At 53.0% G+C, this 16,689-nt stretch overlaps 2 protein-coding genes across 2 annotated transcripts; both read left to right on the plus strand.

Moving 5' to 3' along the window:
- The first annotated feature begins 1,495 nt into the window (after positions 1–1,495).
- Positions 1,496–4,707, plus strand: LOC144247719 (uncharacterized). The gene is made up of 2 exons (XM_077789165.1): positions 1,496–2,118; positions 2,626–4,707. Exons 1-2 carry the CDS (start codon positions 1,936–1,938, stop codon positions 4,036–4,038), a joined length of 1,596 nt encoding a protein of 531 aa, XP_077645291.1. The 5' UTR covers positions 1,496–1,935; the 3' UTR covers positions 4,039–4,707.
- A 1,696-nt stretch (positions 4,708–6,403) lies between these two features.
- Positions 6,404–12,423, plus strand: LOC110469049 (uncharacterized). Its single transcript, XM_077789161.1, is given in 2 exon segments — positions 6,404–6,764; positions 7,272–12,423. Coding segments are annotated over 2 exon segments (1,635 nt in total). The 5' UTR covers positions 6,404–6,582; the 3' UTR covers positions 8,725–12,423.
- Positions 12,424–16,689: the final 4,266 nt, after the last annotated feature.

Genomic DNA, 16,689 nt, shown 5'->3' on the forward strand with positions numbered 1-16,689 from the left:
CCTAAGTTACGACAGGGACACGCCTTGCTCTTTCTCCTTTTATGACGACCTGAATGTATTTCTCTTCTCAATCTCTCTGTGCTCCAAAGGCCAAGAGGGATCGCTCGTTCACCTCAGATCTTCTCACATCCCACTGAAAACAAGTGAATTTTAACCCTCAGAGACTCAGTCCCACCTCAAGTTGCTTGTTCCCATCTCAAAAAAAAAACCACCTCAATCTCACGCCAAACTCACTCGATTCCAGAGCTGCCAGGGTGGGATGGGTTTGGGAGGTGTCTAGGTTCGAGACAGGAATCTGCGAAGGAGGGCTAAAGGCTCCTGTGCAATGGAGAAGGTAAACCCCCTCCCTCTGAATTACTAGGAGTTTTAAATCAAAAGGCTCTCAGGCAAAGATATGGGAATGGGAGTAACAATTCTTTACTAGGAGAAAACTAGACAACAATTTAAAAAGGCAAATGCAATCGGTACAAACAAAACCAGTGAAAAAGTCCAGAACCTGAGAATTCGGGGTGTCAGTAGCAGTCCTGCTGGGACGATTGATCCCCTTGCAGTAGTTGATGAATTGCAGATGCAGTGGACCTTTAGAAGGGTATAGTTTTCCTCTGAAGATCTGGTGGCAGTGAGGCCGGTCTTCCTCTGCGCCGGGGTTGCCCCCGAGCTCCGCCGCTGTCGCCTCAGCGCGCTCCGGCTGCTTCGCTGCAAGTGCCGCCGAAGAGAGCTGCTTCTCTGGGAATCCCACGAAGAGAGAGAGCCAGCTGCCTCTCTCCCCAAAAGCTACCCCTTTTTTACAATAATAGAGTGCTTGGCTTCCCCCTCTGGGTGGGACCCCTTAGTTCGCTCTTTTATCTTCCTCCTTAGTTCACTCGTTTCTTCTGCACAGTCTCATTCTGTTGCTAGGTGGTCGTTTTCTGCCTCCTGATGGTCGTGGGAGGAAGGCTGGTTGTCTTCCTCACAGGTGTCCTTTGATCTGGGGATTCTCACAGTCTCAAGAATACGTGTTATCTTAGAAATGCGTGTTATCAGTTAAGCAATGCAAAGCCTATTGCCTACTACCGCTGTAAAAACTTAGGAATGCGTGTTATCACCAATTCACAGCCTAGTGCCTACTACCGCTGTAAAAACAAATTTCCTTACATTATATCCTTGAAAAAAATTAACATCTGCAGCTACATCGAACAAAAAGGTCACCCTTCTCTTACAAAACTTTCATATTTACTGATTTCTTTGCCGTTCATTCCCAGTCCGTGGCAGTTCTGCTTGCAGAGCGCCGCCTCACAGAGCGTCCCCTCCCAGTTCCGCCCTTGGCCGGAGCTCGGCCCTTTCCCCTCCCGGTCCCGCCCTTTCCTCGCCCCTTTCCCCTCCCGGTCCCGCCCTTTCCTCGCCCCTTTCCCCTCCCGGTCCCGCCCTTTCCTCGCCCCTTTCCCCTCCCGGTCCCCCCCTTTCCTCGCCCCTTTCCCCTCCCGGTCCCGCCCTTTCCTCGCCCCTTTCCCCTCCCGGTCCCGCCCTTTCCTCGCCCCTTTCCCCTCACGGTTCCTCCCTTCGGGAGCGGGGATTGTGTGGGGCAGTGTGGTGTCAGTCCAAAGCCAGTACAGCCCCATTCCATCCCAGTATGGTTCCAGGATGATCCCGGTACGGTGCCAGTACAGTCCCAGTCGCTCCCAGTAGGATCCCAGTAGGATTCCGGCAGAGCCCAGTCCCTCCCAGCGCTGCCGGGGAGGAGGAGGGGGAGGGATGAAGGAGGAGAAGGAGGTGGGGATGGCGAGGGGGAGGAGGAGGAGGATGGAAGGGAAGGGATGAAGGAGGACAGGCAGGAGGGGACGGGACACAGGAGGAGGAGGAGGAGGAGCGATGGAAGAGGAGGGATGAGGGAGCAGAAGGCGGTGGGCACAGAGAGCAGGAGGAGGGGGAAGGAAGGGCAGGGAGGGAAGGGCAGGGATGCAGGAGGAGCGGGAGGTGGGCTCAGGGAGGAGGAGGAGCAGGGGGGATGGAAGAGGAGGAGCGGCAGGAGGAGGAAGAGGAGGGACAAAGGCGGATGGAGCGGAGCCGAGGGGATGGCGCGGTGGAGCCCTGCCTGAATTCGCAGCCCCCACGTGTGGGATCATCGCCCCCATCCCGCAGGTGAGCGGGGAGGGGCAGCTCGGGCCAGATCTCCTGGGGGGTGCCGGGGCTGGGTTTTTTGGGGCGTGTTTGGAGAAGGAAGAAGTGCGAAGCGGAGCGGAAAAGGCCCCTCGGGGGGACTCCTTGGAGCCCCTGCGGCCCCGAGCGGAGAAGAAGGGCAGAAGGGAGCCCGGGAGCCCGAGCAGCCCCGGCAGCCCCGAATGGGGAGAGCCAAGAGGGGGGAGCTTTTGGGATGGCCGGGACTGCCGGCAGCCTGGGGAGGGCGGGCAGCGAGGAGAAGGGGGACCCCCAATCCCAGCGTGACCCCCGCAGCTGGGACAGGGGGGAGCCCCGAAGAGCCGAGGGGAGGGAGCAGGGACGGGGAGCTCCTGGGAGGCTTTTTCAGGGCTGGATCTCGGTGTGTGGGAGGTTCTTATGGAGCCCAGGTGGCCGGGGACTTCTCGAGATGGACTGGCACAGAGGGAGCTTCCAACTCATCGTGCCCATCCCTTGTTTTCCCCAAAGCAGGAGTTCCCATTCCCAGCCCCTGGGAGTCTGCGAGGAAGAGGAAGAGCCTCTCCTGGTCCTTCCTGCCCCGAGCAGGAGCCGAGGATGGAGAGCAGGGAGGACAAATCCCCGCGGCAGAACCTGGTGGAAGAGGCCGTTTTGAGCGGCTCCACGGCGCAGGAACCCGACGGGGAGGAAAAGCCCCGGAGATCCCGCACGAGGAGGGGCTGCAAAGGCAGATCGCGGGGATCTGAGGGGGAAAGAGCCACCCTGGGCCGGGGAGGCGGCCGGAGACGGAGCCAGAGCTCGGAGCTGGGGGACCCTGAGCAGCTCCGTGATGGGGAGAAGCCCCACAAGTGCTCGGAGTGTGGGAAGGGATTCAGGTGCAGCTCTGAGCTGATGGTGCACCAGAGGATCCACACTGGGGAGAGGCCCTACGAGTGTGGAGAGTGTGGGAAGAGCTTCAGCCGGAGCTCCAGCCTGATGAGGCACCAGGTGAGCCACACTGGGGAGAGGCCCTACGAGTGTTCTGAGTGTGGGAAGAGGTTTAAGACCAGAGCTGATCTCCTCCGGCATTATCTGGTTCACAGAGGAGAGAGGCCCTTCTGCTGCCCCGACTGCGGGAAGGGATTCAGGGGCAACTCCGGCCTCATCCGGCACCAGCGCATCCACACTGGGGAGAGGCCCTACGAGTGTGGGGAGTGTGGGAAGAACTTCAGCCATAGCTCCAGCCTGATCCATCACCAGAGTATCCACTCTGGGGAGAGGCCCTACAAGTGTTCCAAGTGTGGGAAGATGTTTCACACCAAGTCCTGTCTCCTCCGGCACTATCTGGTTCACACAGAGGGGAGGCCCTTCAGCTGCACCGACTGTGGGAAGGGATTCAGGGACAACTCAGAGCTCGTCATGCACAAGCGCATCCACAACGGGGAGAGGCCCTACGAGTGTGGGGAGTGTGGGAAGAGCTTCAGCCGGAGCTCCCAACTCCTCACACACCAGAGGACCCACACCGGGGAGAGGCCCTACGAGTGTTCTGAGTGTGGGAAGAGCTTCAGATGCAGCTCCAGCCTGATCCATCACCAGAGGATCCACTCTGGGGAGAGGCCCTACGAGTGTTCCGAGTGTGGGAAGAGGTTTAAGACCAGAGCCAATCTCTTCCAGCACTATCTGGTTCACACAGAGGAGAGGCCCTTCTGCTGCCCCGACTGTGGGAAGGGATTCAGGCACAACTGTTCCCTCATCTCCCACCGGCGCATCCACACAGGGGAGAGGCCCTACGAGTGTGGGGAGTGTGGGAAGAGCTTCACCCAGAGCTCCAGCCTGATCCAGCACCAGAGGATCCACACGGGGGAGAGGCCCTACGAGTGTCCCCAGTGTGGGAAGAGATTCTCACGGAGCTCCCACCTGACCCAACACCAGCGGAGGCACCAGTAAGGGAAGCCCTGCGAGTGCCCCGAGTGCGAGAAGAGCTAAACTCCATCCCCCACGGGAGGAGCCACACTGGGCACGGCCCTGGTGACCCACATTCCCTGTGATCCATGCTGGGAATTGTCCTAGGGTGACATTATGATGCTGGTATCCCCAGTCGTGTGTTCTGTTTTTGTTTGATACTATGTTCTGTGCTTTCAGAACTGACTCTGAAAGTGAAGGTTTGTTTTGTCTTGTTATGAGCCAGCTCACCTCCCTTCATGGTGTGTTGTCTAGAAGAGGCTGGTGCTGCCTGGCTGGTTTTTGCTTGCTTTGCCTTGCTTGCTTGCTTCTGCTTTTGCCTTTGCTTTTGAGTTAGTTTAGCTCAGCAGTCCAATTCTTTCCCTGGACTGTTTTTTTTATCTTTCCCTTTCCTGAATGTCACTCCAAGCTGCTCCGGAGTGGCACCTGGGAAACACCGAGGAGCACCCAGAGCCTGCGCTCTGTGATCTGCAGCAGCCATCCGCAGTGCCCAGAGCAATCCCCAGCGCCCAGACCCGGCGGCCACTCCCAGGAGAGACTTTCTGGATTTGTCATCTCTCCAGAGTGCTGAAAGAGTTCTCTTGTCATCTAGTGGTGTTCATTTCTTTGGTGCTGGGGAGGGTTTTGTTTATTAAACAAACAGGTTCTTTTCCACTTCAATCTGAGAAAATTCTTTCCTAACCAGGTGAGTGGAGAGAGGCCGTGGGGATTTGTTTTCGGGGGGGTTCCTTCCACAGGTTTTTCTCCCAAATTTGCCCCAAGTTAGGACAGGGACACACCTGGCTCCTTCACCTTTTATGACAACCTGAATATATTTCTCTTCTCAATCTCTCTGTGCTCCAAAGCCAAGAGGGATCGCTCGTTCACCTCAGATCCACTCGCATCTTACCGAAAACAAGTGAATTTTTACCCTCAGATACTCAGTCCCACCTCAAGTTGCTTGTTCCCATCTCAAAAAACCCCTCAATCCCATGCCAAACTCACTCGATTCCAGAGCTGCCAGGGTGGGATGGGTTTGGGAGGAGACTGGCAGAAGTGGGATCCCAATTTGGAGGGGCGGGATGGGGATTGTGTGGGGCTGAGTGGCTGGGATGTATTTGATAGCAAATAAAACTTTCATATTTACAGATTTCTTTGCCGTTCATTCCCAGTCCGTGGCAGTTCTGTTTGCAGAGCGCCGCCTCACAGAGCGTCCCCTCCCAGTTCCGCCCTTGGCCGGAGCTCGCCCCTTTCCCCTCCCGGTCCCGCCCTTTCCTCGCCCCTTTCCCCTCCCGGTCCTGCCCTTTCCTCGCCCCTTTCCCCTCCCGGTCCCGCCCTTTCCTCGCCCCTTTCCCCTCCCGGTCCCGCCCTTTCCTCGCCCCTTTCCCCTCACGGTTCCTCCCTTCGGGAGCGGGGATTGTGTGGGGCAGTGTGGTGTCAGTCCAAAGCCAGTACAGCCCCATTCCATCCCAGTATGGTTCCAGGATGATCCCGGTACGGTGCCAGTACAGTCCCAGTCGCTCCCAGTAGGATCCCAGTAGGATTCCGGCAGAGCCCAGTCCCTCCCAGCGCTGCCGGGGAGGAGGAGGGGGAGGGATCTGAAATGTAAACTTTAAGGTATTTTGAGGAGCTAAGATTACCGTTATAAATAAGCCTTACTAGAGTTATTTAAAAGAATAATAATAATTGAGTCGGCCTTGATGAAGTAAGGAGTCAGTAGGTTACTAATAATTGATTGCTTGACCGTACAATGTTTTATTCGCCGCGTTTATAATGAAGAGTATAGAAACTGTCAAATAGCTTTTAGGAACATAAGACAATTGTGGGTCTCCTCTCAAACCAGTTGAAGACAAGGAACGTGGAGTTCTACCAAGAGTTCATTTCTCATATTTCTACTGAAAAGGTAGAAAGGTCAGAGCTAGGAAGACTTCATTAATTCCTCATTCTGGGACCCCTCCGCATGAAAGGGACACTGAGCCGTTTCAAGGGACAAACTACGTATGCTTAATAGCTTTTGGAGTAATTAGCATACGAAGCGGGGAATGGGATGCACCAAAATTATGAATATATATTTGTGTTTTGTGTATTCAATACTTGTATGGATAAAAGGACTCTGTAATCGCCTGGAAGGCGGAGTGCGTTTGGGAGCTATCCCGCGCGCTGCTCGGTGTTGAATAAACATACAGTTCCTAACTTTAAACTGTGAGAGAGCTTTTCTCCGTCACAGTCGGATAGCGGTACTAGATCAATATCCATATTTTTTCAATAAATAAGCTGAAGTAGGAGAAGGAGGAGGGCTTAGGGAGGAGAAGGAGGCGGAGGAGGAGGCATGGGAGAGGAGGGATGGAAGAGGAGGAGGAGGTGTGGATGGCGAGGGGGAGGAGGAGGAGGATGGAAGGGAAGGGATGAAGGAGGACAGGCAGGAGGGGACGGGACACAGGAGGAGGAGGAGGAGGAGGAGCGATGGAAGAGGAGGGATGAGGGAGCAGAAGGCGGTGGGCACAGAGAGCAGGAGGAGGGGGAAGGAAGGGCAGGGAGGGAAGGGCAGGGATGCAGGAGGAGCGGGAGGTGGGCTCAGGGAGGAGGAGGAGCAGGGGGATGGAAGAGGAGGAGCGGCAGGAGGAGGAAGAGGAGGGACAAAGGCGGATGGAGCGGAGCCGAGGGGATGGCGCGGTGGAGCCCTGCCTGAATTCGCAGCCCCCACGTGTGGGATCATCGCCCCCATCCCGCAGGTGAGCGGGGAGGGGCAGCTCGGGCCAGATCTCCTGGGGGGTGCCGGGGCTGGGTTTTTTGGGGCGTGTTTGGAGAAGGAAGAAGTGCGAAGCGGAGCGGAAAAGGCCCCTCGGGGGGACTCCTTGGAGCCCCTGCGGCCCCGAGCGGAGAAGAAGGGCAGAAGGGAGCCCGGGAGCCCGAGCAGCCCCGGCAGCCCCGAATGGGGAGAGCCAAGAGGGGGGAGCTTTTGGGATGGCCGGGACTGCCGGCAGCCTGGGGAGGGCGGGCAGCGAGGAGAAGGGGGACCCCCAATCCCAGCGTGACCCCCGCAGCTGGGACAGGGGGGAGCCCCGAAGAGCCGAGGGGAGGGAGCAGGGACGGGGAGCTCCTGGGAGGCTTTTTCAGGGCTGGATCTCGGTGTTTGGGAGGTTCTTATGGAGCCCAGGTGGCCGGGGACTTGTCGAGATGGACTGGCACAGAGGGAGCTTCCAACTCATCGTGCCCATCCCTTGTTTTCCCCAAAGCAGGAGTTCCCATTCCCAGCCCCTGGGAGGCTGCGAGGAAGAGGAAGAGCCTCTCCTGGTCCTTCCTCGCCCCGAGCAGGAGCCGAGGATGGAGAGCAGGGAGGACAAATCCCCGCGGCAGAACCTGGTGGAAGAGGCCGTTTTGAGCGGCTCCACGGCGCAGGAACCCGACGGGGAGGAAAAGCCCCGGAGATCCCGCACGAGGAGGGGCTGCAAAGGCAGATCGCGGGGATCTGAGGGGGAAAGAGCCACCCTGGGCCGGGGAGGCGGCCGGAGACGGAGCCAGAGCTCGGAGCTGGGGGACCCTGAGCAGCTCCGTGATGGGGAGAAGCCCCACAAGTGTTCGGAGTGTGGGAAGGGATTCAGGTGCAGCTCTGAGCTGACCAAGCACCAGAGGATCCACACTGGAGAGAGGCCCTACGAGTGTGGGAAGTGTGGGAAGAGCTTCAGGCAGAGATCCCACCTCTTCTGTCACCAGGTGATGCACACAGGGAAGAGGCCCTACGAGTGTGGGGAGTGTGGGAAGAGCTTCAGTCGGAGCTTCATCCTGATCAAGCACCAGAGGATCCACACTGGGGAGAGACCCTACGAGTGTTCTGAGTGTGGGAAGAGGTTTCAGACCAGCTCCTGTCTCCTGCGGCACTATCTGGTTCACACAGAGGAGAGGCCCTTCTGCTGCCCCGACTGTGGGAAGGGATTCAAGGACAACTCACAGCTCATCACCCACTGGCGCATCCACACGGGGGAGAGGCCCTACGAGTGTGGCGAGTGTGGGAAGAGCTTTAGCCATAGCTCCAGCCTGATCCAGCACCAGAGGATCCACACAGGGGAGAAGCCCTATGAGTGTGGGGAGTGTGGGTAGAGCTTTACCCACAGCTACAGCCTGACCCAGCACCAGAGGACCCACACAGGGGAGAGGCCCTACGAGTGTTCTGAGTGTGGGAAAAGGTTTCAGACCAGAGCCTATCTCTTGAAGCACTATCCGGTTCACAGAGAGGAGAGGCCCTTCTGCTGCCCCGACTGCGGAAAGGGATTCAGGAGCAACTCTACCCTCATCCAGCATCGCCGCATCCACACAGGGGAGAGGCCCTACGAGTGTGGGGAGTGTGGAAAGAGCTTCATCCTGAACTCCCACCTGATCCAGCACCAGAGGATTCACACCGGGGAGAGGCCCTACGAGTGTTCTGAGTGTGGGAAGAGGTTTCAGACCAGCTCCTGTCTCCTCCGGCACTATCACAGTCACACAGAGGAGAGACCCTTCCACTGCACCGACTGCGGGAAGGGATTCAAGGGCAACTCAGAGCTCGTCAAGCACCAGAGGATCCACACGGGGGAGAGGCCCTACGAGTGTCCCCAGTGTGGGAAGAGATTCTCACAGAGCTCTAACCTGATCCAACACCAACGGAGGCACCAGTAAGGGAAGCCCTTCGAGTGCCCCGAGTGCGAGAAGAGCTAAACTCCATCCCCCACGGGAGGAGCCACACTGGGCACGGCCCTGGTGACCCACATTCCCTGTGATCCATGCTGGGAATTTTCCTAGTGTGACATTATGATGCTGGTATCCCCAGTCGTGTGTTCTGTTTTTGTTTGATATTATGTTCTGTGCTTTCAGAACTGACTCTGAAAGTGAAGGTTTGTCTTGTTATGAGCCAGCTCACCTCCCCTCATGGTGTGTTGTCTAGAAGAGGCTGGTGCTGCCTGGCTGGTTTTTGCTTGCTTTGCTTTGCTTTGCTTGCTTCTGCTTTTGCCTTTGCTATTGAGTTAGTTTAGCTCAGCAGTCCAATTCTTTCCCTGGACTGTTTTTTTTATCTTTCCCTTTCCTGAATGTCACTCCAAGCTGCTCCGGAGTGGCACCTGGGAAACACCGAGGAGCACCCAGAGCCTGCGCTCTGTGATCTGCAGCAGCCATCCGCAGTGCCCAGAGCAATCCCCAGCGCCCAGACCCGGCGGCCACTCCCAGGAGAGACTTTCTGGATTTGTCACCTCTCCAGAGTGCTGAAAGAGTTCTCTTGTCATCTAGTGGTGTTCATTTCTTTGGTGCTGGGGAGGGTTTTGTTTATTAAACAAACAGGTTCTTTTCCACTTCAATATGAGAAAATTCTTTTCTAACGAGGTGAGTGGAGAGAGGCCGTGGGGATTTGTTTTCGGGGGGTTCCTTGCACAGGTTTTTATCCCAAATTTGCCCTAAGTTAGGAGAGGGACACACCTGGCTCCTTCTCCTTTTATGATGACCTGAATGTATTTCTCTTCTCAATCTCTCTGTGCTCCAAAAGCCAAGAGGGATCACTCGTTCACCTCAGATCCACTCACATCCCACTGAAAACAAGTGAATTTTAACCCTCAGAGTCTCAATCCCACGTGCCATGGTTTGACACTGGCACAATGCTAGTGCCTCAATGAAAATGTGATCCTTCTCTTGAATGCTGTGAAGTGGAATTTAGAACAGAGCAAACCGGCTTAAGCTTAATAATAGGAAAAAATCTTTATTAAGCTATTACTACAAAAGAAAAAAAGAAAGTAAAAATGAGAAAAAAAAAACAAACTACACAAAGATTAAATGAAAACTTTTCAAAGCATTCCTCCCCCCACCATTCAACTCTAACAAACTACAGTGAGACACAATCTGGACCTAAATCAGGTTTCTACCTTCTAGATAATCGATACTTAGCCCTTTCGAGGGAGGTAGGAGTCTCTCCTGTGCTACAGACTTCTTAAGAAAACACAGCTCCACATCCTGTGTTTCTATGTCACACATGGCACTGCCTGGAGAAAAGTTTGCCATGGTGACCCTTCTCCTTTCCATGCACAGTGCTCTCACCACCAATGCATGGATGGACAGACTGCTTTTAGGATTTTTCCTTTTAAGGATGCCCTGCCAGGAGGGGAGAAAGACAACAGTTCAGGTTTTCATTTTTTGGGACCACAGTCCCCCCTATTTTCACATTTCCCCTGGGGCCGAGGGTCTAAGAAGAGAGATCTTTCCTTTAAGGTCAGGAGGCGCTACTAGAAACCTCCTAACGTTTTCTCTGTTTACTCTACTTCCTTACTGTTCTGGTTTGAAAGTAAAACCAGTGAGAGACTCCAAGTCAGAAATACCCAGCGATGTCCTTTTGGGTCTTTGAAATATCCATTTCTGAGATAGTCTATGCCAAGGATGCATGGCGCCTCTGGGCCAGTCACGATGGGGTGTTTCTGCCACCCGTTCCCAGTTAAACTCACTTCAGCCTCTAATACAGGAAGCTGCTGGGATCCTCCTGTTACCCCAGAAATAGAAATGGATTCTTCTCCTACATATCTTGATGGCATCAGGGTACATTGGGCACCGGTGTCAACCAAAGCTGTATATTTTTGTGGTTCAGATGTGCCAGGCCATCGAATCCACACGGTCCAATAGATCCGATTGTCCCTGTCCTCTACCTGGCTAGAGGCAGGGCCCCTCTATTCCTGGTCATGGTACACGTTGCTCTCTTCTGGTAAATAGGTTCTTGAGGTTCCTTCAAGAGGATCAGTTATATCATTATTCTTATATTGTCTGGAACTCTGTGTTTGAGAGACTGGAGCAGCATTGACTCTTTTTGTGTTAGGTGTTCTTTTTAGTTCACGTACTCGGGCTGCTAAGGAAGAGGTGGGTTTTCCATCCCACTTCCTTATGTCTTCTCCATGCTCCTGAAGAAAAAACCAGAGGTTTCCTCATGGAGTGTATCCTCTCTCCTTGGTTTGGGAGCGCTGGCTCCTAATGGCAGAGATTCTTCTTGGTTCTGGTGAAATATTGTAGCCTTCTTCCTTAAGTTCCTTTTTTAGTTTCTTATGACTCTCTTCAATCAAGTCCCGGACTTGCTCAGCCAACCTTGTTTCCACGAACGAGACATGGGTACGAAATGGGGCAGTGACCGTATCCTCGTAAATTCTTAATTTATTGGCTAAGACGCCCACCCTGTCCTCGCCTTCTCTCCACTGCAGTGTTGCCAGGTAACGAGAGTACATCTCTGGTCCAAGCCGTGCAAATCTCAACCACATTTGTGATGTGCACTGGACACAGTCTGGACTTTTAGGAAATCTCTCGTCTTCTGCGAAAATTATCTCTAACACAGCCAATTCCCTCAGGCATCGGATACCTTGTTCCGTGGTATTCCATTTTCCTTGGAGCACCTGGAGGTCTTCTTTATAAAGGTATCTGTCCCTCACACTTGCGAGCAGTCGCCGCCAGAGGCTGAGAGTTTCTTGGGTTCTCCCAATCCCCTGGTCAATGACCACCTCCCGGGATAGTGATCCCAGTTGCCTGGCCTCACTTCCATCCAGAATGGTGTCATTGGCTGCAGCGTCCCAGATGCGGAGAAGCCAGGTCAGGATGGACTCATTTGTCTGGCGGGTGAATTCTCTCCGCAGGTCACATAGCTCACCCAGGGATAGAGAGCGAGTGATGATCTCTGGTTCTGTCTCTTCCGCTGGGTGTGAGGGTCCTGCAGTGTCCTCATCAGTCACTATGCAGACTGATTTGCTCCTCGATTTCTTCTTTTGAACGGGGGCAACTACTACTGGGTCAGGCTGCTCTGGTTTGGTGATGGTTTGTGTGGAGATGCTGATGGTGCTTTCGGTTCCTTCCTCCTCTGTGCCGGTCTGTGTAGACATAGACACTTTTGCTTTGTTTTTTGTTTTTTCCTCCATGACAGTCTGAGTAGACACGGACACTGTTGTTTTCCGTTTGGTTCCTTCTTTCTCTATGGCAGCCTGCGTTGACATGGATGCTGTTGTGGTATTCTGTACAGGCACGGACACTGCTGCTTTGCTTCTTGTTTCCTCTTCCTCAAGAAGATGGTGCACCACACTATGTAGTGTTTTGTAGTGTTTTGTCTCTAAGCATGTTGCAGATTGTGCAGAGAAGACAAAGAAGAACTAACAACAACATTATGCTGTCCTTGGCATCCAGAGGGAACTTAACATTTTCAAAAACTGCTGTGTCAAGCCTGAAAGGTTTGAAAGAATCAATCTTTACCCCTCCCCCCAGGGGCTGGGTGAGGTTGCCGAGGCCCCAGATGTAGCAGCCTAGATTAGGACAAGCAAACAGAATTGAGTACATATTCCAAATCATGTTCATTGCCTCAGAGGTCATAATGCAATAGACATAGTAGACCAATAAAGCAATTCTTATACCATACCCTGGTCTACACATGAGTATTACAATTGCCAAATGATTCCCCACATTCGGGAAAATATGGAGAGCTAGGTATAAGACCCAAAAAAGCATGTTAAGCATCATAATGAATAGGTACCCTCTACAATACAAGATTGTAATTCTGACTTCTCTCAGTACTTTCTTGCCCCACATTGGGCGCCAAAAATATGTTCTGGTTTGAAAGTAAAACCAGTGAGAGACTCCAAGTCAGAAATACAATTTATTGGGAAAAGGGGAAAAGGACAAAAATACATGCAATAATACAAAGGGAAAGGCTACTGACAAAGTCAGAATACAACCTGGCCAGCGTGCTGGTAGCAGTCCAATTGGAAGAGCTGCAGTCGTCTTGGGATGGCAGATGTAGTTGCTGCGTCTTCTCGGAGAACCTGTGAAGAGGCTCTCCTCTGTCTAGAAATCTCCACTTTTATCCAGGTGGGAATGCCTAGCTCCTCCCCTTGGTCAGAGCATCTCACAATGGGTTATTAGGAGTCACAAGGTGTGTCCTTAATCACCTCCTCCTCCTGCACAGTGTTATCTCTGAGTCATGTGGCCAGGCATTGATGGGGCCATTAACAGCAGATAAGGAAAACTGCCCCAAGGCAACTCCTACTCAGATGGTAATTGGAAAACGTTTTTTTTTTTAATCTTGGACATGTACTTACTAGCATCTTTTCAAAACACAGTCTCTCTTGGAGGAGAAGATTGGTTCAAGTTGTGGCTAACACGGAAAAGTCTAGCTAAAAGCTACTCTTTGTCCCCCTCCCATCTAGAATTCTTCTTTTTAACACCCCAGGGTCTAAGGTGTCCCTCTTCCTCTCTTTTAAACTGAAGAGGGGAGGGAAAAATTTATAAAGCTTTCATTTTTTTAAGGAAGGGTTAAAAGTCTGAACTCCCTAGAGATGGCTCGATATCCAAACTCTGGCAACTGCCACGCATTAAGCACTTTACAGCCCCCCCCACTCCTCCTTCTTTGCGGTGGAATTGCTGACAGAATTGCCGCTGTCTTTTTCTCTTTCTCTCTCGGGAGAGAAACTCTGGGGGGGGGAATGGAGACATCCCAGATTTATTCCACCCTTCCATCTGCAGGGGCCAGCCCGGTTCCAGTCCTTCCACCACCTTTAGGATTACCTTCCTCAGGCCATGGGCCTTCCCCTCCCACACCCAGCTCCACGCTGGGCAGGGGAGAGCCCGCACTGCGCACTGACCAGACCAAAGAGAGTGAGTTCACCTCGGAATTCTGCTTTTAATCCCTCTGTGTTCTCAGAGGCGTGTCCACCTTCAATTGGTCAATATCCAAATTGACCTCCTCCTTCCAGAAAAAATTCTCTTTCCGTGTCAAACCACGAAGCCGCCTCAAATTGCTTGTTCCCATCTCAAAAAAAACCTCAATTCCACACCAAATTCACTCAATTCCAGAGCTGCCAGGGTGGGATGGGTTTGGGAGGAGATTGGGAGAAGTGGGATCCCAGTTTGAAGCGCTGGGATAGGGATTGTGTGGGGCTGGGTGGCTGGCATGTATTTGATAGCAAATAAAACTTTCATATTTACTGATTTCTTTGCCGTTCATTCCCAGTCCGTGGCAGTTCTGTTTGCAGAGCGCCGCCTCACAGAGCGTCCCCTCCCAGTTCCGCCCTTGGCCGGAGCTCGGCCCTTTCCCCTCCCGGTCCCGCCCTTTCCTCGCCCCTTTCCCCTCCCGGTCCCGCCCTTTCCTCGCCCCTTTCCCCTCCCGGTCCCGCCCTTTCCTCGCCCCTTTCCCCTCCCGGTCCCGCCCTTTCCTCGGCCCTTTCCCCCCCCGGTCCCTCCCTTCGGGAGCGGGGATTGTTTGGGGCACTGTGGTGTCAGTCCAAAGCCAGTACAGCCCCATTCCATCCCAGTATGGTTCCAGGATGATCCCGGTACGGTGCCAGTACAGTCCCAGTCGCTCCCAGTAGGATCCCAGTAGGATTCCGGCAGAGCCCAGTCCCTCCCAGCGCTGCCGGGGAGGAGGAGGGGGAGGGATCTGAAATGTAAACTTTAAGGTATTTAGAGGAGCTAAGATTACAGTTATAAATAAGCCTTACTAGAGTTATTTAAAAGAATAATAATAAATGAGTCGGCCTTGATGAAGTAAGGAGTCAGTAGGTTACTAATAATTGATTGCTTGACCGTACAATGTTTAATTTGCCGCATTTATAATGAAGAGTATAGAAACTGTCAAATAGCTTTTAGGAACATAAGACAATTGTGGGCCTCCTCTGCTCTCAAACCAATAGAAGACAAGGAATGTGGAGTTCTGTCTTGGTTTGACAAGACAGGAATCTGCGAAGGAGGGCTAAAGCCTCCTGTGCAATGGAGAAGGTAAACCCCCTCCCTCCGAATTACTAGGAGTTTTAAATCAAAATTCCCCCGGTTAGAGTTTCCCTCCTTGAGGTGACGCACCCGTGCTGCCAGGACAGAAGTGGGTTTCCCATCCCACCTCCCCATGTCTTCCCCATGGTCACGCAGGAAGAACCACAGATTAGCCCTTGGGGTGTACCCTCTCTCTCTAGCTGGGGATTGTTGGGCGCTGATTCTGGGGCCTGTGACTCTCACGGGTGCTGTATTAACCTTCCTCATCTCCTCCCTCATCTCCTCTTTAAACTCCTTAATCACGGCTGAGATATGAGCCTGCATTGGGCCATTAATCATACTCTCATAATTCCTAAGTTTGTTGGCAACAGAACCTATTGTCTCCCGGTGGGTGTCAGCATTGATTGTTGCAATGAAGGTGGTGTATTGAGATGGCCCAAGATTTGCCAGACTCCACAGCATTTGTCCCGTACACCTGACCTTGTCGGGGTCATTATTGTGTCGTCCATCCCTCCCAAAGAGTACCTCCAATACTGCCACTTCCCTCAGCTGTTGGATCCCTTCCTCGAGGGTCTTCCAGCGCATTCTATGATGGTGCTCTTGCATTCTCTCTCTGTGGACAAACCTCTCCCTGACACTCATTAAGAGCCGCTCCCAGAGAGAAAGGGACCCTGGTTCCCTTACAAAAACCTGATTTATACCCGAGTCCTGGGTCAAGGGTCCCAAGTTCCTTGCCTCACCACCGTCCAGCTGCACGCCTGTACCCATAAGATCCCAAACCCGGAGCAGCCAGGTAGCATAAGCCTCACGCCCTTGTCGCACAATGTCTTTATGCAGATTACAAAGACTTTCGTACGTCAGGGACTCGGTGATGATAGCAATCTCTGGCTCCCCTGTGGGTTGTGAGGTTCCTCCATTCCTGTCCCTATCTGCAGGGTGCTCTGCTTTCACCTTAGACTTCCTTGTTTCTACCGGGGCCACTGCTGCTGACCGTGATTGCCTTTGTGCTTCAGCTGGAACCTGGACAGTTGTAACATCTGTGGGTTCCACAGCTGTACTATTAGACTGTCCCTCCTCAAGGCAAAGGGCCGGTTTCTCACCAGCTGGGGAAATGCACTCCTTCAGCATCTCTCGTATCTCCTTAACCAGAACCCTCACCCAATCTGGGCGGTTCATTTCTGAGGTCGGCTGTGGGGCAGGGTCAGGCTCTGGAGCAGCAGCATCTCGAGTCTGTGGTGTAGGTGTGAGGGTAGTTATCCAGGTTAATCTTCCCTTATCTCTGAATGCTAAATATAACAGGACTATCAGCAACACCACCCATTGTATGGTATCATTAGCACTTAGAAAGGATCTTAACCCTTTGAGAACTGGTGGAGCAGACCCAAAAAGATGGTTAAAAGGTTGGGAGAAAGTTTGCCCAGGTGCTATTTCCTCGCAGTAGGTACCGTTATTAAAGTAACCCCAAAAACATACAGTTAATGTGTGATAGCTATGAATCCATGTACCTGCCTTCCAGAGGAAATTAAAGATCCATGAATTCCTCACCCAATTAACCCAGAAGCCAAACTTGATAACAGACACCGTAGCCTTAGTTATAGGACCCATTTTAGATAAGGGTCTGCAAATGGGAAAAGTATAGCTACGATCACATGCCACCCAAACCAAGGTAAACTAGACCACATGGTGATGCTGAAGATGTTTTTACACACAACAAAAAACCAAATTACTTAAGAACTGTTAATCCTTTTTCCCTCTCAATGCCCTCGGGCCTCATGTTGATGCGCCAAAATCTGTCTTGGTTCGACAAGACAGGAGTCTGTGAAAGAGGGCAAAGCCTCCTGTGCAATGGAGAACGGCAAACCCCCCTCCCTCTGAATTACCAGGATCTTTAAATTAAAAGGCTCTCAGGCAAAGATATGG

This window comes from Lonchura striata, chromosome 31, assembly GCF_046129695.1.
Source record: "Lonchura striata isolate bLonStr1 chromosome 31, bLonStr1.mat, whole genome shotgun sequence".
Classification (NCBI taxonomy): domain Eukaryota; kingdom Metazoa; phylum Chordata; class Aves; order Passeriformes; family Estrildidae; genus Lonchura; species Lonchura striata.

Excerpts from the sequence above, each read along its gene's own strand:
- LOC144247719 (XM_077789165.1), top strand. The coding sequence starts at position 1,936 with ATGCAGGAGGAGCGGGAGGTGGGCTCAGGGAGGAGGAGGAGCAGGGGG. Across the intron at positions 2,119-2,625 it reads TCATCGCCCCCATCCCGCAG|GAGTTCCCATTCCCAGCCCC; the intron begins GTGAGCGGGGAG and ends TCCCCAAAGCAG.